Here is a 26,406-nt window from a genome sequence, read left to right as displayed (position 1 = left end):
ACCAGAGCTTGGAGCCAGAGCGAGGAGCCAGAGCCAGAGCAAAAGAACCAGAGCCAGGATCCAGAGCAAGGAGCCAGAGCAAGGAGCCAGAGAGTCAGGGCCAGAGAGTCAGGGCCAGAGAGTCAGGGCCAGAGATGCCAGAGCCACAAAGCGAGAGAGACAAGTGAGAGAGACAGAGCCAGGAGCCAGAGTGAAGAGACAGAGCCAGTAACCAGAGCCAGAGCACCAGAACAAGAGACTCAGAGCCAGAGTGAGAGAGCCAGAGCCAGAGCGAGAGAGCCAGAGCGAAGAGACAGAGCCAGTAGCCAGAGCCAGTAGCCAGAGCCAATAGCCAGAGCCAGTAGCTCGAGAGCCAGAGAGCCAGCCAAGAGCCAGAGAGCCAGCCCGAGAGACAAAGAGCCTGCCCGAGAGGCAGCCGGAGATCCAGCCCGAGATACGGAGAGCCAGCCCAAGAGTCAGCCCGAGAGAGAGAGAGAGAGGGCGACAGACAGCAAGCCCGACAGACAGACAGACACGAGCCCAAGAAAGAGAGACAGACAGCGAGCCAGAGAGAGAGAGAGAGAGACAGAGAGCCCAAGAGAGACAGACAGCGAGCCCGAGAGAAAGCGAAACAGACAGCAAGCCCGAGAGACAGACAGAGAGCCCGAGAGAGAGAGAGAGAGACGGACAGTGAGCCCGAGAGAGAGAGAGATGGACAGTGAGCCCGAGAGAGAGAGAGACGGACAGTGAGCCCGAGAGAGAGAGAGACGGACAGTGAGCCCAAGAGAGAGAGAGACAGACAGAGAGCCCGAGAGAGAGAGAGAGAGACGGACAGAGAGCCCGAGAGAGAGAGAGAGAGACGGACAGTGAGCCCGAGAGAGAGAGAGAGAGACGGACAGTGAGCCCGAGAGAGAGAGAGACGGACAGTGAGCCCGAGAGAGAGAGAGACGGACAGTGAGCCCGAGAGAGAGAGAGAGAGACGGACAGTGAGCCCGAGAGAGAGAGAGAGAGAGACGGACAGTGAGCCCGAGAGAGAGAGAGAGAGAGACGGACAGTGAGCCCGAGAGAGAGAGAGAGAGAGAGAGAGAGAGAGAGACGGACAGCGAGCCCGAGAGAGAGAAAGACAGACAGAGAGGGAGCCCGAGAGAGAGAGAGACACAGAGAGGGAGAGAGACAGCCCGAGAGCCCGAGAGAGAGAGACAGAGAGCTCGAGAGAGAGAGAGAGACAGACAGAGAGACCAAGAGAGAGAGACAGACAGAGAGCCAGAGAGAGAGAGACAGACAGAGAGCCAGAGACAGACAGAGAGCCAGAGGGAGAGAGACAGACAGAGAGCCCGAGAGAGAGACAGAGAACCTGAGAGAAAGAGACACAGAGAGAGAGAGAGAGGCAGAGACCAAGACTCTCTCAGCATATAAACTAAATAAACTTACTGTATATACAGTACCACAGCAATCTGAAATAGAAACTCAGGGATTGCTGTATTTCAGTTTAGTGAGCATCACTTCTGAAATGCCAAGGAATAGTTTGGCACTGATTCCTTCCATCATATCTGCTAACAGATGCATACATTGCATGGTACTTTTCTCCTTAAAAACGTTTTGTTTCAACCACAACTTCCAGCGATGAGTTCCACATTCTCACCACTTTTAGATCCTTCACTGCCAAGCTTACATGCCCCTCTCACTTCGGAAATAATGACACTTGCGGAAGCCAATTGTAAATACTGTGAAGTGAATTAGAAGATGCTTTGCTGCATCTAATCTCACAAATATTGGGAAGAATAGTGGGAGTGTCACCCTCCACTACACGTCCACCGTCAACAAATGAGAAAACATTCTTTTAACCATAACAGATATACCCTCAGACTGGCAAAATTCTCTCTTTCCTCTTAGGCTCCCTGGGGTTGAACTGTCTCAAATGAGACAGATCCTTAGAATTTGAGTCGCACCTGTGGTATACATCATATACCGATTGCTTGAAATAGCAATCCTTTTGTTATGCAATTATAATAGGAAATCTCAATAAATACTCACAGGCAATGTAACCAAATGAGCCAAACAGTATATCTGCAAAGCAGATATTAATATTATAATACTGAAAACATGGAAAATAATAAATGATTGCCCGGATTACCAGATTCACTGGCTAAATAATTTTTAAACAAAATCTGCCAATTTTATTCTTAATACGAAGAACAAATGCTTTCTAAATTTGTAATGTTGCTTGGGGTAGCCAACAAATGGGAGCACTATCTGTTTAAAGACACAAGAATTAAAAATCACTGCATTCCTCAAACTTTAAGAATCAGGTTCTGTTGTCTGGAAATACTTGGAACTTACTTAATGAAGCAACACGAATAAAAGTCCTTTTTACATTTCATCCACAACTATTATTTGAGCTACAATGCAAAGATACACTTGACAGCTAATAAGTCCCAATGCATTCTTGAAATTGAATCATAAACAATGCCCAGTCCCATGTACTTTTACAACCAGCAAATGGGAAATCGTTGCTTGTTAATTTGGACAATGCACGTGCAATACAAGGCTCCTTCGGCCTTGATTTTGTTGCTTACAATGCAGCGTGGACAAACAGGTATTAAACAGGCACGGGCCACAACCAGCCCGACGGATGGTTTTGTCCGATCCACAAACCATTTCTGATTTCACTGCTTTGTTGCTCAACTCACTCCCTCTTTCAAGGTATGTCTCAAAACCTCTTTCTTGCCCCAGCTCAGGTGCCCACTCAGCACTGATAATGCGCACTGGGATGTTCTCCTGATGTAAAGAAGTGCTATGTAAATATAAATTGCACTGTACACAACTTTAAATTGTCCATGTTCTACACAAATTACACATTTGTTAAAATTTGTAGCAGTAGAAGGTAACACTATAGAAAAAGACTTACAGAATAGGTCTAACTGTTTGTAATGGAAGAAAATCGTTTTACATTTCACCAACTGTTAAACATTCACGTTGGACTTGTATACTGAATACATTTGGATGTGGGATAATTTTTTTTCACTTAGCGACTTTTGATAACCACAATTAACATTCTGGCAAAACAAGGGTTTCGACTCCAATTTTCTCCTAATTCTTAAGATTCTCCTACACCCAATGCTGAAGCACATAGAAGAGAGGGGCAAATAATATAAAATTGGAAAGTCAACACAAGAGCAATTAATGGGAGACCCCTTGGTTTCATACCAATATGTGATATGTGTGATCATAGTAACATGCTAAATTACTAATCCACTACTTCCTATCACATTCCTATGCCACCAACTTTTTGAGAACACAATAAATTTGCTAAATATCAAAAGAAACCTAAAATGATTCACTTTTCTTCCAGAAAAATTAGTTGATCTAAGAAAATCAAAAATTAAAACTTGTATTTACATAGTGCCTGGAGTGGTGTGGCATGTTGGAGCACTTAATGGCGGAGTTGGACACCAAGCTGGGGAGAAAAGGGAGAGGACTATAGGCAACATCGAAGAGGAAGGTGCGATCTGAAGACAGGCAAAGAGGGGGCAAGGCAGAGTGATTGACTCGGGGAGTTCCAGGGTTTCGGGACATAAAGACTGAAAACACAGTCGAGGCCGCACCTTAGCAGCTGACATCATCACTTTTCATGGCTGCACTTTTTACCTCACCGAGCCAATACGAAACCCCCGGTGTCCTTTTCAACCCCCAGCTATCCTTCAAACCTCACATGCATGCCATGACCCGTTACACTTTTCCCCACCTCTGCAACATTGCCTGCTTCCGCCACTGCCTCTCACCACAGGCCACCGAGACCCTGATCCACACTTTTGTCAAGTCCCAGCTTGACTGCCAGCTACCTGCTTGCTGGACTTCCCAACTCTTCCCTCCCACAAATTTATTCAAAATTCTGCAGCTCGTGTCCTCTCCCATACCAGGCTCCACAAACCAATCACCCCCATTCTTGCCCAGCTTCACTGGATCCCCATTCCTCATAGAGGAATCCTCGTTCCCATCTTCAAAGCCCTCCACAGTCTTGCTCTCCCTACCTCACTGACCTATTAACCCCATATCACTCCCTCCCCTCGGTGGACACCAGCCTACTTTGGGTCCCCAGCACTTCCCACACTACCACTGGTGGTCAGGGATTCAGCTTCTCTGCCCCCATACTCTGGAACTCTACACTGCAATCCCTCCGCCTCACCCCCTCTCTTACCTCCTTCAAGTTGAAAGACCTTCCTCTTCGACCGTGCCTTTGGCCACCCTCCAATCCCTACCCCCCCTGCTCTCCACCCCTCCTGACCCCAGTTTGGATCCAAAAACCTCTGACTGTCCAGAGCCCTGGGACGTCTTTCCGACATGAAGGGAACTATACAAGTGTAATTTGCTGTTGTCACATAGATAGCTATACACAAGCCTAACACCATCTGTTCTACAAATTCCTTTTTTACCGATTTAAGCAATAGGGTGCAAAATTTATTGATCATTTTTGTAACTGATGTGCATTATAGGCAGTGCATTATATAGTTCTGCTACCTTATATTGATAAATTTAGAAACTGTTTGTCACAATTTGAACACTACATTAATTTCAGAATTTTCGGACATTCCTAGCAAGAATCCCAACTAAAACTATGCCTATATTCTTTAAAATTCATAGGCATTTCTTTAAATCCCTTAAAATTCAAAAATAAGTCCTGCATTTAATATAGAGCCTTTCATGTCGGGAGGATGCCTCAAAGCAGTTCATGGAATTTAATGTGAAGTGTAGTGATTATATTTTTTGGAGGGGAATCATCATTTATAAAAGCATGGCTCAGTGGGTCACCCATCAAAACACACCATAAATGTCCTAGGGTCGATACTCAATCATGGATGCATTAGTTGTTCTTAACCAAATCAACAGCTGGTATACGTTTATTGGCTTCAGAAGCTCACATTAATAATAATACTTGCATTTGATATAGCGCCTTATCACGTCTTCAAGACGTCTCAAGGCGCTTCACAGAATATACCACCAATTGATTGTATAATTTGTGAGCAAAATGTGGCAGCCAATTGTGCACAGCAGTGTCCCATAAACAGTTGTGGATTGAAGTGACCAATTTATTATTATTTTTTTTTTGAAGGAATGATTATCCCTGGAAAAGCGATCCGCCAATCGACTAACAGCCAGGTTGCTACTTACTGCTAGGTGAACAGAGGAGTAATGAAACGTGTCCAATGTTTTGCCCTGCAAGGAATCGAACCCACGTCTCGCTTGTAAGGTGAGTGCTCTAAACACTGAGTTCCAGAACTAATGAGGGGAAAATCACTTAAGTTTCCCAGTCCTAAAAGATATACAGCAACCTCTGAAATGTAAATGTGGGTCTCCAGAGAGGACACCCACATTTACAGCCAATAACCCAATGATTTTTTCAAGCATCCCAGAATAGCTTTAATCCATTCAACAGTTGAATGGCTATCTATTACGAGAGCTTGCAGTCTTGAAATTCCTGAAAAGGGAAACTGCAGTTTCACGGCATCTCTAATCTCAAAATGTAAAATTACAAGAAAATCCTTTCATCATGCCAAGTCACAGGCTAATGGTTACATTTATTCATATTTTATGAATAGAACAAGAATTCAAGTTGAACTCAAGATTGGCTCTATGCATTTTTTAAGCTAGAAGCCAATTGTAGAGGATACCAATGGTTGCAATAAAATAAATTACCCAAAATAATAGGCTCTGAGAGGAAAGAAAAGTTTTAGTCCCATCCATTCAGTACATATGAATATAGTGTCACATGTGTCCCCAGATAACCTGTATAAAATACAGTAAGAGGGAGGGAGTAATACAGCTTGCATTTGATAGAGCACCTTATGTAGTAATGTCTAAAACGGCTTTGGAAGGTTCAAGTACAATGTCAGCTCATAGTCCAGTCTGACACAGTGTAGAGCTGGGAGAGGGTTGCAGTCAGAGGTGCTGTCCTTCAGATGAGACATTAAAGCGTCTGGATGTTAAAATCCATGGCACTACTTCAAAAGATAAGGAATTTCTCCCAGTGCCCAGGCCAACATTCTCTAAATAATGGTTGCTATTCTCTTCACATCTGTTTGTGGGACACTGTTGTGTGCAAATTAGCTGCCAAGTTTGCCTGAAAATATAATAATAATAATCCTTGCATTTGATATAGCGCTTTTCATGTCAGGAGGACGTCCCAAAGTCACTACATCTCACAGTAAATCCTGTGGAGCCTTGGATGATGATTGGCCACTATATCAAATGCAAGGATTATTTAAGTACATTGACTATTTGTGGTCAAATGCAACGTTCAATTTGCACAGTAATGCCCCATGAAGAGAATAACCAATTATCTTCTCAAATAATGCCAATTATCACAGCTGAAAATGATCAATTCCTCACCCAAAATCCACAAACACGCACTTTCCAGAAAAAGTCTCTTGAACAGGAACAGAAACCATTGCCATTTTTTCCCTTTTCAGCAGAGGGACAAAGACACCAAAGCGAATTTTAATACCTGTATCACCCCTCTTACCGGTATGTTAACTCTGGTCAGATATCAAAGACAGTTAAATTCTAGACAATGCCTGTCTTTACGTCGGGAGGGCGTCCCAAAGCGCTGAACAGTCAGGTGTCGGGGCCCGAGCATGGGGGAGGGCTGGTGTAGGGGTGAGGTGGGAGAGAGATGGAAGGGCGACCAAAGGCACAGTCGAAGAGAAGGGTCTTGAGAACGGCCTTGAAGGAGGTAAGAGAGGAAGCGAGGCAAAGGGACCGTGTGATGGAGCTCCAGAGTGTGGGGGTAGAGAAGCTGAAAGCCCGGCCACCGATGGTAGGGCGGGTCGGGCGGGAGACATGGAGCAGGCCGGAGCCTGATGAACTAAGGGAGTCGGCAGGTTGGTAGGGAGTCAGCAGGTCAGAGAGGTAGAAGGGGGCAAGGCCATGGATGGCCTTAAAGGTGAGGACTAGGATCTTGAATTCGAGGGGATGGGGAGCCAGTGGAGTCAGGCGAGGGTGGGAGTGATGGGGTTACGGAGCCTGCTGCGTGAGAGTACATGAGCTGCAGAGTTTTGGATGATCTGCAGCTTGTGAAGGGAAGAGTTGGGAAGGCTGATGAGGAGGGACGTCCTGTAATCGAGCCTTGATGTGACGAATGCGTGGGTGAGGGTTTCGGCAGCCTGAGGGGTGAGGCAATGGCGGAGTCTGGCAATGTTGCGGAGGTGGTGGTAGGCAGTGCCGGTCATGGTCCGGATGTGGGGAAGAAAGCACAGTTCAGGGTCAAACAAGACACCCAGGTTCCTGACTGGCTTAGTGAGGTTGAGTGTGCAGCTGTGGAGGCTGATGCTGCCAGTGCCTGAGGTGTGGAGGTGCTGGCGTGAGCCAATCAGGAGGGTCTCAGTCTTGCTGACGTTGAGTTGGAGAAAGTTGGCCCTCATCCAGGACTTGATGTTGGACAAGCAGTTGGTCAGGATGCCAGTAGTCCTGGAGTTCAGGGTGGAAGCAGTGAGGTAGAGTTGGGTGTCACACGCATACATGTGAAGGAGGAGCATGTAGAAGATGAAGAGGAGGGGACCGAGGACAGAGCCCTGAGGAACACCGCACAAGATGGTGCGGGGACTGGAGGAGAAGCCGTTTGCTGTGATGAAGTGGAGGCGGTGTGAAAGGTAGGACCTGAACCAGTCAAGGACAGAACCTTGAAGATTAAGGTGGGAGGAGAGGCGGTGGAGGAGGATTGAGTGGTCCACAGTGTCAAAGGCGGCAGAGAGGTCGAGGAGGACGAGAAGGCAGAGGGAGCCCTGGTCACACGTGGTCAGGGTGTCGTTTGTGACCTTGACCAGAGCAGGGTCAGCACGAAACCCGATTGGAGGGGCTCTTGGAGGGAGTGGGAGGAGAGGAAAGAGCGAAACTGGGAGGCAACGGCTCTCTCAAGGACCTTGAATAGAAAAGAGAGATTTGAGATGAACCGGTAGCTGGATAGCTGTGATGGGTCATGGGAAGGTTTCTTCAGGGTGGGGGTGATAATGGCTGCTTTGAGGGGGGAAGGAACAGTGCCAGATGACAGGGAGATGTTAATGATGTCGGCGAGTAGTGGGGCAAGGAGGTGGAGCTGGGATTTAAGGAGAGAGGGGGATGGAGTTCAGGGAGCAGGTGGTGGGCTTCATGGAGGTTACGGTGGTGAAGACAGAGGAAGGGGTGACAGGTTCAAAGGTGTGAAGGAGGGATGGGTAATTGTCGGATGGGTAGTTGTGTGGGGTGCGTGTAGGGAGGGGGTGGAAGTTGGGAGGGCAGTGGCAGCTGAGCGGATTCCCTCGATTTTGGACTCGAGGAAGTCCAGCATTTTCTCGCAGTGAGAGTCAGAGAAAAGAATCTGCGAGGTGTGTCAGGGAGGGCGGAGGAGCCGGTTGGTGGTGGAGAACAGGAGCCTGGGGTTGCCCTTCGCCTCCAGGATTAACCTGGAATAGAAGGATGATTTGGCTGAGGTGAAAGCTGAGCGGTAGGACTTGATGAGGTCCAGCCAGGAGTGCCGGTGGACCATTAGACCAGATTTGAGCTGTGAGTTCGGCAGACCTCACCTGGCCCTTAAGCGAGCAGAGGTGGCTGGTGAACCAGGGTGAGCATCAGGAATAGGGGGGCAAGGGCATCGAGTGTGGTGGAGAGGGCGTTGTGGAGAAGAGTAAGCGCAACGAGTGGGTTGGTGCGAGTGGTGGGCCAGAAGAGGAGTTCAGAGGACTTTAGGGCAACAGAAAGGGATTGCGGGGAGATCTTCTTCCATGGGCGATACTGTTGGAATTGTATGCTGAAGCAGACTATGGCTGTGCCATTGCAACTCGGTTAACACTTCGTACTTAATTGATTGATTTTTAAATTGATTTGTAAATAGCAAATCTTACAATCTGCAATATCCAAATCACAATTTGTCAGAGGCTGGCCAACTGGAATCCTGTTCCAATGCCAATCTCAGACCCAATTGCCACAAAGCCAGATTGCTGTCAAAAAAGGCTGTTGCCCAGAAGATAATGCTCTCCTCAACAGCTCTTTGCTGTTGAGGGTCTTTGTAGACAGTAAGAGATTTTCCTTCTCCAAAAATTCATCTCAACATGTCCCTATAATTTATATGGGGGTGTCCTGATCCACATTTTATTTAAGATTCCTCAACTATTATGGCTACATCTGTATTTTCTAACCACAAATTCAATATATTCTGTTCTGACGAAGGGTCGTGGACCCAAAACATTGACTCACTTTCCTTTCTTCATAGATGCTGCCTGACCTGCTGAGAGTTCCCAACGATTTCTGTTTTTGTTTCAGATTTCCAGCATCTGCAATATTTTGCATTTTGTTTCAGTATATTCTGATGAAACAAATGCAAATTCAAGGATTATTGCTGTTGAGATCAAAGGTTCTCTCGTAAGACAGTTTGAGGATGCCCTGGCAAGGTTAATTGCTGTGTATTTTTTTAATATAAATTTCTCTTCCCTGATCTACTGTTATCTCTCCAAGACACAGCTCGGCCTCCAAGACCTCAACTAAGAAGCCATTCGTTATGTGTAAATCTAAACGGATCATTAGGATGCTATGCTACAGCATGCAACCCAGTCACATCTGATTCTAATTCTCACCTAACCTCAACCGCACTTAATGTGAGTAAATTAATTTAAAAAAACAATTTGTATAGGGAAGCAGTTGCATCAGGTCTCAGAGAAGGGATGTATTCTTCAATTGTAAAGGTATTCATGGCAAGGAGGGTATTGGTATCACAATATATCTTGCTAAATTGTCCAAAATGAGTATAGATTCCATAATGCAAGGCTCATTAGCATTAGCCAAGATAATGGGATAAAGAAATAAATCTAAAAGTTGCACTATGCCCCTAATTAACTCCCCCCCCCACCCCAATCAGCTGCGCATCAATCATGATCTGCAACGGCAGGAGCCGGCGGTTGCTAAGGACGCGGTTGGTAAGAGACACGCTTGCCTTCTTGACAGTCTGCAGCAACAGCCGGTATTATTTCCACTCTGAGACCTCCCAACTACCGACTCCTGCCGCTGCCCTGGGAGGACGATCACCAGGGAGGGAGCAGGTTTAGAACATTGGAAATGGTATCGGACTGGATAAAATTAACTGCCAATGCCAATGCTTGTTGGACCACAGTGCTCCAGATTAAAAATAATCATACACTCCAGAGTTTTTAAATCGGATCTTTCTGTGTGTACACTGGCTGCTACATTGGCTGATAGTCACATTTGGCAATTATGTAATGTTGATGTATAAAGGACTATAAAAATGCACTTTTTCCCCTTACATCATAAAATTGCATTGCCCCAAGGGGAGAGCAACACATCAGAAGGGGCAGAGATACTCTTCTCTTTCCATCTATCATCACCTTTTGTTATTTCCTTGTAAACTTGAACAGGATCCTGCCAAGATGACTCGGGTCTGAAATGCTTTACGCTATCCAGCGCCTTGGGTCGTCTATGGCACTATACAAATGTAATCTTCTTGTTGTTGTTGTGTAGAAGCACATCCTAAACAGTGCATACTTTTTCTGGCATGGCTCAAGTCCTACAGCTATCTGTTAAGCTGTCCTGCCTGGGACACATTAACTTTGTGCTGGCTTGATACAGTTACACTTGATGTTCAGATTAATATGGAAAGCACTGCATCAACTCTACAGAGATTCCTGGTGATTGGTTGCTCAAGTTTGATTCTGCTGCAGGAGCCCTCTTGCTTAAATGAAACAAAAGACATTTCACCAGGATTTACGTAATAACACGTATAGGACTTTATGTTTTGCCATTTGTGGAGTCCTGTAGCTCAGTGGTTAGAGCACTCACTTTGCAAGCGAGACACCTGGGTTCAATTCCCGGCAGAGGGCGAAACCTTGGGCAAGTTTCCTTACTCCACACAGAGCCTAATAATAATCCCTCCAAAAATAAAACAATAATAAATTGGTCATTTTCAATCTGCGACTGTTTGTGGGACATTGCTGTGCGCGATTGGCTGCCGCGTTCGCCCACAAATATACAGTCAATTCACTTTACAGTGTGTTCTGTGAAGCGCTTTGAGACGTCCTCCCGACGTGAAAAGCGCTATATCAAATGCAAGGATTATTATTATATATATTAATTAACCTAGTTATGTCATTCAACTCAACCCTGACTTTGTGCTGGACTGTTTCTTTACTGTCACAGTTGAGGACGCTATTGAGTATTGCATTTGAGTTGGAAGAAGAGACAACATTTGCACTCAGAAACGTTTATTGGGTTTAAGGCCTCAAGGTCTTTCTTTGGGAAGACAATAGAGATTTACCCATTTTCCAAACAAGATTCTCACTATGCTTCATCTGTTGCAGTTGTCAACTATATCTGTGGAGCAAAACCTCCGATCTGCTGTGAAGATCATCAGTTGAAGTGATTCAGACACCCCTGGAATTTTGCATGACCTGATGACTACAAGGTGAAGTGTGTCTATCTTCATCATGTTCATCTCCACTGCGACTTATCTGTGGTAGCCCAGACAGTTTTCTAGTGCACAGACAGTTTTCTAGTGCACTTAAGTGTGCAAGAGGATACACAGGATCAAGAAATAACTCCAATCATGTTCCAGCCCAAAAGAGGCAGGTACATGACATTTAGGAAACTAAACATGAACATAACTTTTTAACCCTTTTTCGGTAAATTACCAATTACGTGCAAGTTACAAATACCAAGTATTCCACTTTCTCCACAGTTCAAAAATATAGGGATATTTTTAAAGCTAATTCTAATAAACATACCAATGCCTTACCAAGAAACATGCATCTCAAATAAATGTAATACATTGAAGTAAAAATACCCAGCTTGATAGTCAAATCATCAATAAGTATTCATTCTGCAATACAAACTGACAATTAGAACAATATTTTCAGCCAAATTATGACTTATCAGGTTAGCATATTTCCCAGTGTCAACATTCAGCACTCCCAGATGTTGAATAAAGCTGTTGTGTCCTAAAAGTGCATCTTGACCCCTGTCTCAAAAAAGCATCTTGTGCTGCATTGTTGCGATTCCTCTCCACCGCCCCCAACCCACATACACACACACACATACACATACACATACACACTGCCACATAGGCCAAACAAAAATGCTGAACATTTAAAGCAGACAAGTAGGAGCTATTGTATACGTGGAACTGTGATTTTACATTTGAAGGAAACTGGTACTTAGTACCATATGTAACCCACATATTTCTTCTACACCAACCTCAGTAAAGCAGCCTGGATAAATATTAATTTAAAATAACCTCAATTGAAGCCTGTTTGCTCAACAAAGCAGATGCTGGCAAAGGGAATTTCAGCAAAGGAATTTTCCTTCGTACTGTAGGTTCTACCTCCCATCCGTTATATGTTTAGTTCATCACAAGGTAACTGCACACAACACCAATGGTCGGAAGTAATATTCCAAAGAGACTCCTCCTGGTGAAATCACCAGAGAACATCCATTTGACTGAAGATAAGGGGAAAAAATGTTATTGCACTTACACAGATTCATTGGGGGAGGGCGGAGAATCACACACATCTGTAAGCCTTTACCATTCAGTGATTACAATGGTTAGAAAATGAATTTTTCACAGTACAAATTGGAACAGTTTACTTTTATCATTAACTGGACATAGTATTTTGTAAGGGCACATTCTAAAATAAGCTATTGAATTAACTGACAGTTTCAACAGTACCCTTCCCCCTCGGCCCTCTGTAAAGTAACAACAAATGGCACGAGAGCAGGTGTAAGTTACCGTACCTTTGCTGAGAGGGGGGCCGGGGCCGGTGCCGGGGCTGGTGCCGGGGCCGGTGCCGGGGCTGGTGCCGGGGCCGGTGCCGGGGCCGGTACCCGGGCTCTTCCTTTCTGGGGAGCCCTTGTGCTCTGGAGATTTCCCGTGTCTGACCCTCTGTGAAGAGTCTGCAGCCACTGGGGCCCATGGAGGGGAGTGTGAGGAGCAGGGGGCTGCCTCCTCCTGCTGCTGCTGTGTCCTGGTGCGGCTGCTCCGCAAGGAGGCCGCCTGCTGCTGTCGACCCGCCCCTCCTCCAGCCCTCGTCGGGCTGCCTCGCTTCAACTGGAACGGCACAGTGGCCCTCATGGGTTGCGGCCGACCACCACCACCACCGCCAACACCACCACCACCGCCACCACCACCGCCACCAACACCACCACCACCACCACCACCGCCGCCGCTCGTTGGCGAACCGTTCCGACGCGCCCTCTGAGCCATTTCCCCGTTGCCTCCCCCGCCCCACCAGCTCTATTTATAATTGTGGGAGAAGGGGGACGAGGACGTCGGGGGGCGAACAAAAAAATGGAAGGTGTTTGAACCAAAATAAAGCGCAAATATTTTGAAGCTAAAAAAAACTGCCGGTTTTGTTCGATTTCCCTCTCACTGACTGACTCGTGCCGGAGGCTCCGACCCCTCGCGCTTCACCGCCGCCTCGCGCCGCCCCACACGCGCGTACCATCGGCCTCTCCTCCCCAATCCCGCCACCAGGCTCCACCCCCCCACCACCAGGCTCCACCCCCCCGCCACCAGGCTCCACCCCCCCACCACCAGGCTCCACCCCCCGCCACCAGGCTCCACCCCCCACCACCAGGCTCCACCCCGCCACCAGGCTCCACCCCCCCCACCAGGCTCCACCCCCCCGCCACCAGGCTCCACCCCCCGCCACCAGACTCCACCCCCCCACCACCAGGCTCCACCCCCCCGCCACCAGGCTCCACCCCCCCGCCACCAGGCTCCACCCCCCCACCACCAGGCTCCACCCCCCCACCACCAGGCTCCACCCCCCCCCACCAGGCTCCACCCCCCCGCCACCAGGCTCCACCCCCCGCCACCAGGCTCCACCCCCCCGCCACCAGGCTCCACCCCCCGCCACCAGGCTCCACCCCCCGCCACCAGGCTCCACCCCCCCCCCCCAGGCTCCACCCCCCACCACCAGGCTCCACCCCCCCGCCACCAGGCTCCACCCCCCCCGCCACCAGGCTCCACCCCCCGCCACCAGGCTCCACCCCCCCACCACCAGGCTCCACCCCCCGCCACCAGGCTCCACCCCCCGCCACCAGGCTCCACCCCCCCGCCACCAGGCTCCACCCCCCGCCACCAGGCTCCACCCCCGGCCACCAGGCTCCACCCCCCCGCCACCAGGCTCCACCCCCCGCCACCAGGCTCCACCCCCCGCCACCAGGCTCCACCCCCCCCCCCCCGTCACCAGGCTCCACCACCGCGCCACCAGGCTCCACCCCCCCGCCACCAGGCTCCACCCCCACCACCAGGCTCCACCCCCCCGCCACCAGGCTCCACCCCCCCACCACCAGGCTCCACCCCCCCGCCACCAGGCTCCACCCCCCGCCACCAGGCTCCACCCCCCGCCACCAGGCTCCACCCCCCCCCCCCCCGTCACCAGGCTCCACCACCGCGCCACCAGGCTCCACCCCCCGCCACCAGGCTCCACCCCCCGCCACCAGGCTCCACCCCCCGCCACCAGACTCCACCCCCCACCACCAGGCTCCACCCCCCCGCCACCAGGCTCCACCCCCCCGCCACCAGGCTCCACCCCCCCACCACCAGGCTCCACCCCCCGCCACCAGGCTCCACACCCCCGCCACCAGGCTCCACCCCCCCACCACCAGGCTCCACCCCCCGCCACCAGGCTCCACCCCCCCACCACCAGGCTCCACCCCCCGCCACCAGGCTCCACCCCCCCGCCACCAGGCTCCACCCCCCGCCACCAGGCTCCACCCCCCGCCACCAGGCTCCACCCCCCCGCCACCAGGCTCCACCCCCCACCACCAGGCTCCACACCCCCGCCACCAGGCTCCACCCCCCACCACCAGGCTCCACACCCCCGCCACCAGGCTCCACCCCCCACCACCAGGCTCCACCCCCCGCCACCAGGCTCCACCCCCCACCACCAGGCTCCACCCCCCGCCACCAGGCTCCACCCCCCGCCACCAGGCTCCACCCCCCCCCGTCACCAGGCTCCACCACCGCGCCACCAGGCTCCACCCCCCGCCACCAGGCTCCACCCCCGCCACCAGGCTCCACCCCCCCGCCACCAGGCTCCACCCCCCGCCACCAGGCTCCACCCCCCCGCCACCAGGCTCCACTCCCCACCACCAGGCTCCACCCCCCCGCCACCAGGCTCCACCCCCCCACCACCAGGCTCCACCCCCGCCACCAGGCTCCACCCCCCGCCACCAGGCTCCACCCCCCCCGTCACCAGGCTCCACCACCGCGCCACCAGGCTCCACCCCCCCCCGCCACCAGGCTCCACCCCCGCCACCAGGCTCCACCCCCCGCCACCAGGCTCCACCCCCCCACCCCAGGCTCCACCCCCCCCCCCCAGGCTCCACCCCCCGCCACCAGGCTCCACCCCCCCGCCACCAGGCTCCACCCCCCGCCACCAGGCTCCACCCCCCCCCACCAGGCTCCACCCCCTACCACCAGGCTCCACCCCCCCCCCCCAGGCTCCACCCCCGCCACCAGGCTCCACCCCCACCACCAGGCTCCACCCCCGCCACCAGGCTCCACCCCCCTACCACCAGGCTCCACCCCCCGCCACCAGGGTTACTACCCATCTCAGCCCTGCTATCACTGATTGACTCAGACTGTCTAATGTCCCACCCCTTCACTCCAGGTCCTTCCGTCCTCTCTCCTGCAATGTCTGCTCCACCCCAGACCTTCCACCGCTCGCCTTTCATTCAAGGCTCCTGGAGCCTGAAAGACATAGCAATGAGAAGAGATGGATTTCCACGTTTGGTTCCTCAGGTAAACTGCACAACCTTGTGACTGAAGAGAAGGAAAGGAGCACATGGTTGGAAATGTCATTGGAGGAGATGGTTAGACCGCATTTATTACATATTATATTTTTCTGACAAATATTAGGTAGAGCTGGAATGCACTGAAGGGTCATTTTTCATTGAATTTTATTTTGAGATCAGATATACTAAATTCCTCTTATGTTTTCTTTGCAGCAAGAATTCATTTCCTGAATTGTACTCGCATTTTCTATATATTTATTGCAATTAAAACATTCCATATAATTACTAATGCCGCATGGAATGTCAAAACCGTTAAATATTCTGACATTTCCCAATGTTTGAGTGATTAGAATGCCAACATAACTGAAAGGAATAGATAATGCAGACCGTGATAAGCTGTTTTACCTTATACTAAACAGAAAAACCAGAGGACATGGCCTGCAATTGAAAGGGGGTAAATTCAGAACAAATCTGTGGAAACACTACTTCAGTGAGCGATGTTTTTTCCTCTCGCCCCCACCCAGTCACCTGTGGGGTATCCCAAGGCTCCATCCTTGACCCCATTCTTTTCCTCATCTACATGCTCCCTCTCAGCGATGTCATCCGCAGCATAGGATCAACTTCTACATTTATGCGGATAATACCCAAATATACATCTCCTCCTCCAGCTGTGACTCCCAGTCCTCCAATGTCCAACTGAACGTCAGCAAGACCGAGGCCCTCCTGATTGGCTCGTGCCAGCACCTCCACACCTCTGGCGCTGGCAACATCAGCAGCTGCACACTCAACCTCACTAAGCCAACAACAACAACAAGGTTACATTTGTATAGCACCTTTCACGTAGGGAGGACGTCCCAAGGTACTGGACAGTGTATAGCATTTCAGACCCGATCTGGGGTCAGGGGGGTAGAAGGGAGGGGAGGGGAAGGGTGGCCGATGGCATGGGTTTTGATGCAGGACTTCAAGGAGGCTAAGGAGGGGGTGAGGCGGAGTGATTGGGGGATGGAATTCGAGAGGTTGGGGGCAGAGTGGCTGAAGGCTCTCCCACCAATGGTGGGGCGGGTGGGTCGGGGGACGTGGAGCAGGCCAGAGCCGGCTGAGCGGAGGGAGCGGGCGGGTTGGCAGGTGGTAAGGTTGGGCGAGGCCATGGAGGGCTTTGTAGGTGAGGACTAGGATCTTGAACTGGATCCTCTGAAGGATAGGGAGCCAATGGAGTCGGGCGGGAATGGGGGAGATGGGGTCACGGAGTTTGGTGCGGGAGAGGACATGGGCTGCAGAGTTCTCGATTATCTGCAGCCTGTGGAGGGAGGAGTTGGGAAGGCCGACAAGCAGGGCGTTTGCATAGTCAAGCCTGGAGGTGATGAAGACATGAACAAGAGTTTCAGCGGCCTGAGGGGTGAGGTAGTGGTGGAGTCGGGCGATGTTACGGAGGTGAGGGAAGGCAGAGCGGGTCATGGCTTGGATGTGGGGAAGAGAAGACAGTTGAGGGTCGAACAAGACACCGAGATTCCTGACTGGCTTGGTGAGTTGAAGTGTGCAATCATGGAGGTTGAGAGAGATAGGAATCGAACCAGGCAAGGGCAGGTCCGCGAAGATTAAGTAAAGAGGAGAGGCGGTGTATGAGGATGAAGTAGTCGACAGTGTTGAAGGCAGCAGAGGGGTCGAGGAGGATTAGGAGGCAGAGGGAGCCCTGATCACAGATGTTCAGAAGGGCATTAGTGACTTTGACCAGGGTTGTTTCCGTGCTGTGGGCAGCGCGGAAGCCGGATTGGAGGGGTTCAAAGAGGGAATGGCGAGAAAGAAAGGAGCGGAGCTGGGACGTGATGACTTGTTCGAGGACCTTGGAGAGGAATGGGAGGTTAGAGATGGGGCGGTAGCTGGAAAGGAGGGATGGGTCCAAGGAAGGTTTTTTCGGGATGGGTGTGACGACGGCTGTTTTTAGGGGGGTGGGAACTGAACCAGTGGACAAGGAGAGGTTGATGACATCGGACAGGAGAGGGGTCAGAAGGTGGAGCTGGGAGATGAGGTGAAAGGAACATAATAAGCCAGTCAGGAACCTGGGTGTTTTGTTTGACCCCGAACTGTCCTTTCTCCCCCACATCAGCCACCTCTGCAACATTGCCAGACTCTGCCACTGCCTCACCCCTCAGGCTGCCGAAACCCTCACCCACACATTCATCACATCAAGGCTCGATTATGGAAACTCCCTCCTCATCAACTTGCCAATTCTTCCCTTCACAAGCTGCAGATCATTCAAAACTCTGCAGCTCGTGTACTCTTGAGCATCAGGCTCTGTGACCCCATCACTCCCACACTTGCCCAACTCCACTGGCTCCCCATCCCTCAGAGGATCGAATTCAAGATCCTCGTCCTCACTTTCAAGGCCATCCATGGCCTTGCCCCCTCCTACCTCTCTGACCTGCTGACTCCCTACCAACCTGCCGCTCCCTCTGTTCAGGCGAGCTCCGGCCTGCTCCATGTCTCCCGCCCAACCCGCCCTACCATCGATGACCGGGCTTTCAGCCTCTCTGTCCCCACACTCAGGAACTCCATCCCACAGTCCCTTTGCCTCACTTCCTCCCTTGCCTCCTTCAAGGCCGGTCTCAAGACTTTTCTCTTCGATAGTGCCTTCAGTCGCCCTCCCACCTCTCTGCCTTCCCTCCACCCACTCCTCCCCCATGCCCGGATCTTAACCCCTGACTGTCCAGCGCCTTGGGGCGCCTCCCGACGTGAAAGGCGCTCTATAAAAGTAATTTTGTTGTTGTTGTAGTCCTGTCGGCTTGTTTGACAGACATCAAGGCCTGGATGAGTGCAAATTTCTTGCAGCTGAATTGTCAGCACGACGGAAGCCATACTCTTTGGCTCCCATCAACATCTTCTCTCCTGCAGGTCTGAACTTTTTAATCACCCCGGGCTCTCCCTCAGACTCTTTGAACTCATAATAATAATAATAATCCTTGCATTTGATATAGCGCTTTTCACGTCGGGAGGACGTCCCAAAGCGCTTCACAGAACACACTGTAAAGTGAATTGACTGTATATTTGTGGGCGAACGCGGCAGCCAATTGCGCACAGCAATGTCCCACAAACAGTCGTAGATTGAAAATGACCAATTTATTATTGTTTTTGGTTTTGGAGGGATTATTATTAGGCTCTGTGTGGAGTAAGGAAACTTGCCCAAGGTTTCGCCCTCTGCCTGGAATTGAACTCAGGTCTCTCGCTTGCAAAGCGAGTGCTCTAACCACTGAGCTACAGGACTCCATGCGCAACTTAGGAGTCAGGTTCGATACCCCAGCTTTTCTTTCTACCACACGTCTGTTCCCTGACCAGGACCGCTTTATTTCACCTCCACCACATTGCCCTCCTCCGTCCGTACCTCACCTTTGTCTGACCTCACAATCGACACAGCTGAAACCCTTGTCCACGCCTTCTTCACTTCCCAGCCGGACTATTTCAATGCCCTCCTCGCTGGTCTCCCCAGCTCCACCATACACAAAATCCAATTAATTCAAGACTCCGCCACCCAGATACTCACCCGCACAAAACTCAGTATCCCCATTACAACAACAATAGATATACAAATGTAATCTTGTTGTTGTTGTATCCCCATTATACCAGTACTTGCCAGGCTCCAATGGCTCCCAATCACTGAACGGATTGATTTCAAGATCCTCTCACTTGTTTTCAAATCACTTAATTCCCTCGCACCTCCATACCTATCCGACCTGCTTATCTTCCACTCCACCACCCACTGCTTCCACTCGGCTGACTCCAGCCTCCTATTTGTCCCTCGTGCCCTCTGTTCCACCATCGGTGGCTGTGCCTTCAGCCACTATGTCCCGAAACTCTGGAACTCTCCCTCATTCCCTCTGCCCCCTCCCTCCCTACTTTCAAATCCTGCCTAAAGACCTTTTTGATTGTGCTTACCGTCACCTCCCCTTTCCCTCTCCCACTGGCTCATTGTCAGATTCCATCTCTGTGAAGTGCTCTGGGACGCTACCCCATGTGAAGGGCACGATATAAATGCAAGTTGTTGTTATGTTCTTATGTTCATTAAATCCAGTTTCCATTCAGTATAATACTTACATCTGATATAGCGCCTTTCACGTCAGGAGGACATCTTATGATACATAACAGAATTTCACTGTAATGACTGTGTATTTTGTACGCAAACACAGCCGCCAATTTCTATACAGCAACATCCAACAAATCTCCTTGAAGTGATTGACCACAATATAACTAATTCTATGTGGGGGATTGTTGGCCAGGACAAAAATTCTCTCCACTTTTCAAATAGTACCATGGGATCTTTACTGTCCATCAGAATAGATAGACAAGAAATTGGTTTAACGCTGAACCCGCAAACTTCTGACTCGGAGGTAAGATTGGCTATTGACTGAACCAGGTTGACGCCCTAGAATCCTAAAGGCATCTGAACTGATGAGTCAGAAGATATGCAATTTGCTGCCCTGTGGTTTGTATGCTCCTTTGTAAAATAGTCGCCTGATAGTTAAGCAGAATTTGAGAAAAACAGATCGTGTAATAGCTGCCAAAGCAGTTGGAGGGACATAAATTCTGGATTATCACCAGATGAGAATTCAGGGCAGTTAGAATATTTTTTAAAAAAATACAACTTCCAAAAAAATACAAATATAGCCCCTTTCACATAGATTAATATCTTGGAGCGCTTTACAATGACAGGCTCAGAAACCAGGAAAAGGCCAGAGGAATGGGATGAAGAGTAGATAACTCCAATGGAAGAGACAGCACCAGCACAGGCAGCCAAACTCACAACCAGCGAAAGAAGAGCAGTGGCTCCCTCATGAGGCTGAACCGCCATCATAACAATGGACGTGAAAATCTTATAAAGGCGGTGGACCCTCTAATGAAGGACAACCAATAATAATAAACTTAAATAATAATTACACAGCATTGACATACTTTCCACAAAAACGAACATAAAAGAACAGGACGATCCAATTCAGGCCATTAAGCCTGTGGCCATCAATTTATTAGATTTTAGCAGCTCTTTTCAATTTGTATAGCACCTTTCAAGTCAGGAGGGGCATCTCAAAACAAGTTACATACCTGAAATATCTCAATTGATGCTGCCTTCCAAGGCAACTTTCTGAGGCAGAGCATGCCACAACCCTGGAAGAACTGGGACTTTTCTCACTGAAACTTGCATTTATATAGTGCATCTCATGCAGGGTAGCGTCCCAGATTGTTGACAGTGGCATAGCACAATGCCGAACTGGGGGGTGGGTAGGGAGGGTGACCATAGGCATGGTCAAAGAAGAAGGGCTTCAGGCGTGATCTGAAGATAAAGAAGGAGGGAGCAAGGCGGAGGGATGAAGAGTAGATAACTCCAATGGAAGAGACAGCACCAGCATAGGCAGCCAAACTCACAACCAGCGAAAGAAGAGCAGTGTCTCCCTCATGAGGCTGAACTGTCATCATAACGTCATCATAAAGGAAGAGTGTTCCAGAATTTTGTGGCGTAGCAGCTGAAAACGTGGCCACCGTCCATTGAATCGATCCATTCGGTGATAGGGAACCAATGGAGCCTGGCTAGAACTGGTGTGATGGTGGTGTGGAGTTTAGTGCGGGTTAGTAGGTGGGTGGCAGAGTTTTGGATCAGCTAAATCTTGTGGATGGTGGAGTCGGCGAGCAGGACATTAGAAAAGTCGAGTCGGTTGAGTGGTGACCTGCTGGAGGTCTTTAAAATTGGGAAGGGTTCTGTTAGTCAACAGGGAGAAATTATTTCTACTGGTCAGCCAGTCAATGACTAGAGGGCATCAATTCAAGATAGTTAAACTAGCAAATTAAAAAATATTTTTCACACACAGTGTAGTTAGGATATGGAATCTCCAGCCAAGAGTGGTGGTTGATACCAAATCCATATTTAACTTCAAAAGGGAACTTGATAAATATTTAAAAATGAGTGAAGAACAGGGGTATGAGGGAAGGGGCAGGTAAATGGGACTGAAAGGATTATAATAATAATAATAATAATCCTTGCATTTGATATTGTGCTTTTCACATCGGGAGGACGTCCCAAAGTGCTTCACAGAACACACTGTAAAGTGAATTGACTGTACATTTGTGGGCGAACACGGCAGCCAATTGCGCACAGCAATGTCCCACAAACAGTCATATGGATTGAAAATGACCAATTTATTATTGTTTTTTTTTGGAGGGATTATTATTGCTCTTAAAGGAGCCAGCAGATATGATGGGCCAAATGACTACCTTCTGTGTTGTAAATTTCTATCCCTCTGTGTGAAGAAATGATAACTGACCTTAGTTCTAAAACCATTTTAGGTCTGATTTTAAGGCAAAGTCCCCTTACAATGGCTCAATTGGAGGTAAGACTTGTCTTCTATCTAAATCATCAGTTCCTTTAATTATTTTAAATAATAATAATCCTTGCATTTGATATAGCACCTTATCGTGTCTTCAAGACTTCTCAAAGTGCTTCATAGAATATACTGTAAAGTGAATTGATTGTATATTTTGTGGGTGAAACACGGCAGCCAATTGTGCACAGCAAAATTTCAAAAACACCCATTGACCTCCTCTGTTCTGAAGAATACAACTGCTGTCTACCCAGTCTCCCATTCAAGTTCCTTCATCCCATTCATCAGGTACAACAATTTGCATTTATATAGCGCTCTTCACGCAGGGTAGCGTCCGGAGCACTTGACAGTGGCAGAGTCTGACCCCAAGCCAGGGAGAGAGGGAGAGGGTTGGTGACCGTAAGCACAATCAAAAAGGAAGATCTTTTGGCAGGATTTGAAAGTAGGGAGGAGGGTGGCTGGGTGGAGGGATTGAGGGAGAAAGTTCCAGAGTTTCGGGGTGTAGTGGCTGAAGGCACAGCCGCCGATGGTGGAGTGGAGGGGACGAGGGATAAACTGGAGGCCAGAGTCAGACGAGCAGAGGCAGCGGGTGGGTAGTAAGCAAATCGGATTGGTAGGGAGGTGCGAGGGCATGAAGGGTTTGAAAATGAATGAGAGGATCTTGAAATAAATCTGTTTAGTAATTGGGAGCCAATGGACCCTGGCATGTACTGGTGTGATGGGGATACAGAGTTTTGTGCGAGTGAGAATCCGAGTGGTGGTGTTCTGAATAAGTTGTATTTTGTGTGTTGTGGAGCTGGGGAGACCAGCGAGGAGGGCATTGGAACAGTCCACCGGGGAAGCGCCAAAGGTTTGGACGAGGGTTTTGGCTGCTTTTGTTGTGAGGTACAGACAGAGGCAGGCAATGAGGCGGAAGTGGAAAAAAGCTGTGCTGGTTAGGGAACGGATGTGGGGTAGAAAGGAAAGCTGGGGATCAAATCTGACACCTAAGTTGCGGACAGGTTTAGTGAGTCTGAACTCCTCAACCCCGGGAGATTGAGGAGTTCAGACCTTCAGGAGAGATGGGAGCCAATGAGCATGGCTTCTATCTTGCTGACATTCAGCTGCAGGAAATTTGCCTGAGTAGAGGGACTAGTTGATTGTGTCATCCAGCAGTGGCCAGAGGAGGGGGAGTTGGGTGACCAGAAGCTGGGTTGAGAGGGGTTCATCTTGGTGATGGTGGGGGAAAGGGAGGTGGGAGAGATGGGGGTAAATGAGTCTAGGGTATGTGCCATGGTAGGAGGAGGGGTTGGTGAAGGAGGCATGGGGGGTGGGAGTGGTAGATGACATGATGGGGGGGCGGGTGATAGACGACATGGAAAGTGGGGTGGGGGTGGTGGAGGAGGAGGTAACCAGGTGGATGTTGCCGATCTTGGAGATAAAGAAGTTCAGGACCTCTTCGCACTTGGTGTCTGAAGTGAGAATCGAGAGTGCTTGAGAAGGGGCATGGAGGAGGTGGTGGGTTGTGGAGAACAGAATTTGGGGGTTAGTGTTGGCCTTAAGAATGATCTGTGAATAGAAGGCTTGAGAGAGGGAGCGGCGATAGGTAAGAAGATGCTTGACCCACAGTTGGGGGTAAACCGTGAGGCCAGTTTTGTGCCATCTGTGTTCAAGCAATCGGGTTTGGGATTTAAGGGGGTGGAGGTGACTGTTGTACCAGGGGGAGTAAGTAAGTTTGGAGATGTCCCAGATTTCAAGGGGACAAGGGAATTAAAGGAGGAGAGGTGATTGTTTAGGAGCTTGATGGCTGAATCAGGATCACTGCGGGTGGAAGGCCAAAGGGAGAGACGGTCTGAGGATGAGAGGGTGTTTGTGAGATAAGCTTCTTCCATGGGCGGAAAAAAATGGTGGAGGCCTTGGAGGAGGGGAGGGGGATACGGGAGGAGAGGGAGTTGAAGAACTGGTCAGAGATGGTCTTGTCAGTGATGGACAAACCAGAGATGTCTAGGCCATCGGTGATGACTAAGTCAAGGGGGTGGACATGGTTGTGGGTTAATGTGGCGGGTGAGGTTTAGTGGGAGAGGAGGGCAGTGAAGTCAGAGGAGGTGGGGCAGAACAACGAGAATTCTGAGGGTCTTAGAGGAGGGATGGACAGGGTGAAGTGCTCAAATAAAGGGAAATAGCTAGAGAGTAGGGGGATAGACCAAGAGAAGTTTGAGAGATGAGGGCCACCCTACCACCGCGACAGTTTGGGCGTTGGGTTTGGTGGAAAGTGTAGCGGGGGAAGCTTTGATGAGGGGGACAGGGTCATCGAGGGGCAGCCAGGTTTCTGTGAGCCTTTGGATATCAATATACTCATCCAGGATGAGGTTGTGGATAGCAAGGGCTTTGTTTGAGAGTGAGCAGACGTTTTGGAGGGCAATATGGGTAGGGTTGTTGATGGGAGAGGGTGGAGTGCTTGAGTGGGGAAGGGATTTGGGGGGTTGCAGTTTGTGAGGGCAAAGTGATCGTGGGGTTTGAGGGGGGAGGAGAGGTGGGAAGGCTGCGGATGTGGACGAGGGAAGGGAGGTTTGCCTTCTGAAGGTGGGGGAAGGTCTTACGGAGAGCATGGGCGATGAGGACAACCATCGACGCATATTAATCACTGGACACCTTAGAAGGCCAAGACTTACTAAATCTATGACTATATGCAAGAATTATTATTAAGATTGTCTGCCAAAAAAACTGAACTCAGCATTCCAAATGACATCTGACCAGTATTGTATAACTGAGCAGCAAAACTTGTTTTTATACTCAGGCCTTTCATTATGATGAACAGCATCCCATTTACCTTATTGAATGCTTTTTGCAGCTGGGAACTAAACTTTAATTAACTGTAGACTTAAATTCCTAGATCTCTTTGCTCATCTATCTCTCTGAGTACTTCACCATTAAAACAAATTTCCAACAACCATTCTTCTAATAATAATAATCCTTGCATTTGATATAGCGCTTTATCACATCATTGAGATGTCTCAAAGCTCTTCACATGACATAGTGAAAAGTCATTTCATTGTGTATTTTGTTGGCAAAACACAGAGGCCAGTTGTGCACAGCAATGTACCATAAAAATCCATGGAGCGAGTAATGAATTATATTTGAGGGATTGATGGTCAGGACACCGGGAGGAACTCCCTTCTCTTTTCAAATAATGCTATGGGATTTTTAACATCTACCGAATTAGGCAGATGGGACCTCAATTTAAAGTCTCATCCAAACAATGGTACCTCCGACAATGAAACATGGACTCAGCACTGCATTGGTGTACCAGCTTAGACTGTGATTCCAAGTCCCAACATGGGGCTTGAACCTACAACCTTTTGACTCAGAGGTGAGAGTGCTACCGACTGCACCAGGCTGACAAACGTCTATTGGCATAGGCCTGCTGTGCATTCCCCAGCCCCTCTCCAACACTGTTGGTGACCATGCTTCCCGCCTCAATCACTCTTTATCCTTAAATCCCATCTCTTCAACCATATCTATGGTCACTTCTCCCTTGCTTGGTGTCCAACCCCACCAGGGTGTGGCTCTCCAAGCCACTATCCCATTGTGAAGGACACTGTATAAATGCAAGTTGTTGCACTACCTCGTATTTTGCAGTATTAAACTCCACTGCATGTCCATTTGCCATAGTTGTGCAACTTGCTTAATCAGTCTATGTCTTTTTCACTGTATATTTTTCACAACAACATAATTACATTTGTATAGTGCCTTTCACATCAGGAGGATGTCCCAAGGCACTGGACAGTCAGTGTTTCGGACCTGAGCTGGGGGTCAGGATTGGGGAGAGTGGGGGTGGGGGGGAAGGGTGGGGGCCAGGTGGAGTGGGTGGGAAGCGGGGGGAAGCAGGGTGATCGAAAGCACGGTCGAAGAGGAGGGTCTCGAGATGGGTCTTTAAGGAGGCAAGGGAGAGGGCGAGGCGGAGGAACTTCGGGATGGAGTCCCAGAGGGTGTGGGCAGAGTGGCAGAAGGCCCGCCTACCAATGGTGGGGCGGGCAAGGCGGAGAATGTGAAGCAGATCAGAGCCCGCTGAACAGAGGGAGCGAGCAGGATGGAAGTCGGTTAGGTCGCAGAGGTAGGGGGAGCAGGGCCATGGAGAGCTTTGAAGGTGAGGACCAGGATTTTGAACTGTATCCTCTGTGTGATGGGAAGCCAGTGGAGTCGGGCGAAGATAGGGTTGATAGGGTCATGGAGCAGGTGCGGGAGAGGACATGGGCTGCAGAGTTCTGGGTGATTAGCAGCCTACGGAGGGAGGAGTTGGGGAGGCTGACAAGCA

General features: G+C 49.7%; 1 protein-coding gene across 1 annotated transcript in view; it reads right to left on the bottom strand.

Moving 5' to 3' along the window:
* Window positions 1-13,213, bottom strand: part of fam117ba (family with sequence similarity 117 member Ba) — an 85,943-nt gene extending 72,730 nt beyond the window's left edge. Inside the window, exon 1 of the mRNA XM_042336216.1 lies at window positions 12,740-13,213. Coding sequence (XP_042192150.1) covers window positions 12,740-13,213 — 474 coding nt within the window. The remainder of the gene's footprint in view (window positions 1-12,739) is intronic.
* Between the last annotated feature and the right edge of the window lie 13,193 nt (window positions 13,214-26,406).

This window comes from Callorhinchus milii, unplaced genomic scaffold (genome assembly GCF_018977255.1).
Source record: "Callorhinchus milii isolate IMCB2004 unplaced genomic scaffold, IMCB_Cmil_1.0 Scaffold6, whole genome shotgun sequence".
NCBI lineage: Eukaryota > Metazoa > Chordata > Chondrichthyes > Chimaeriformes > Callorhinchidae > Callorhinchus > Callorhinchus milii.
The sequence above is the reverse complement of the archived record's forward strand: the minus strand, read 5'-3'. Positions and strand labels throughout refer to the sequence as shown.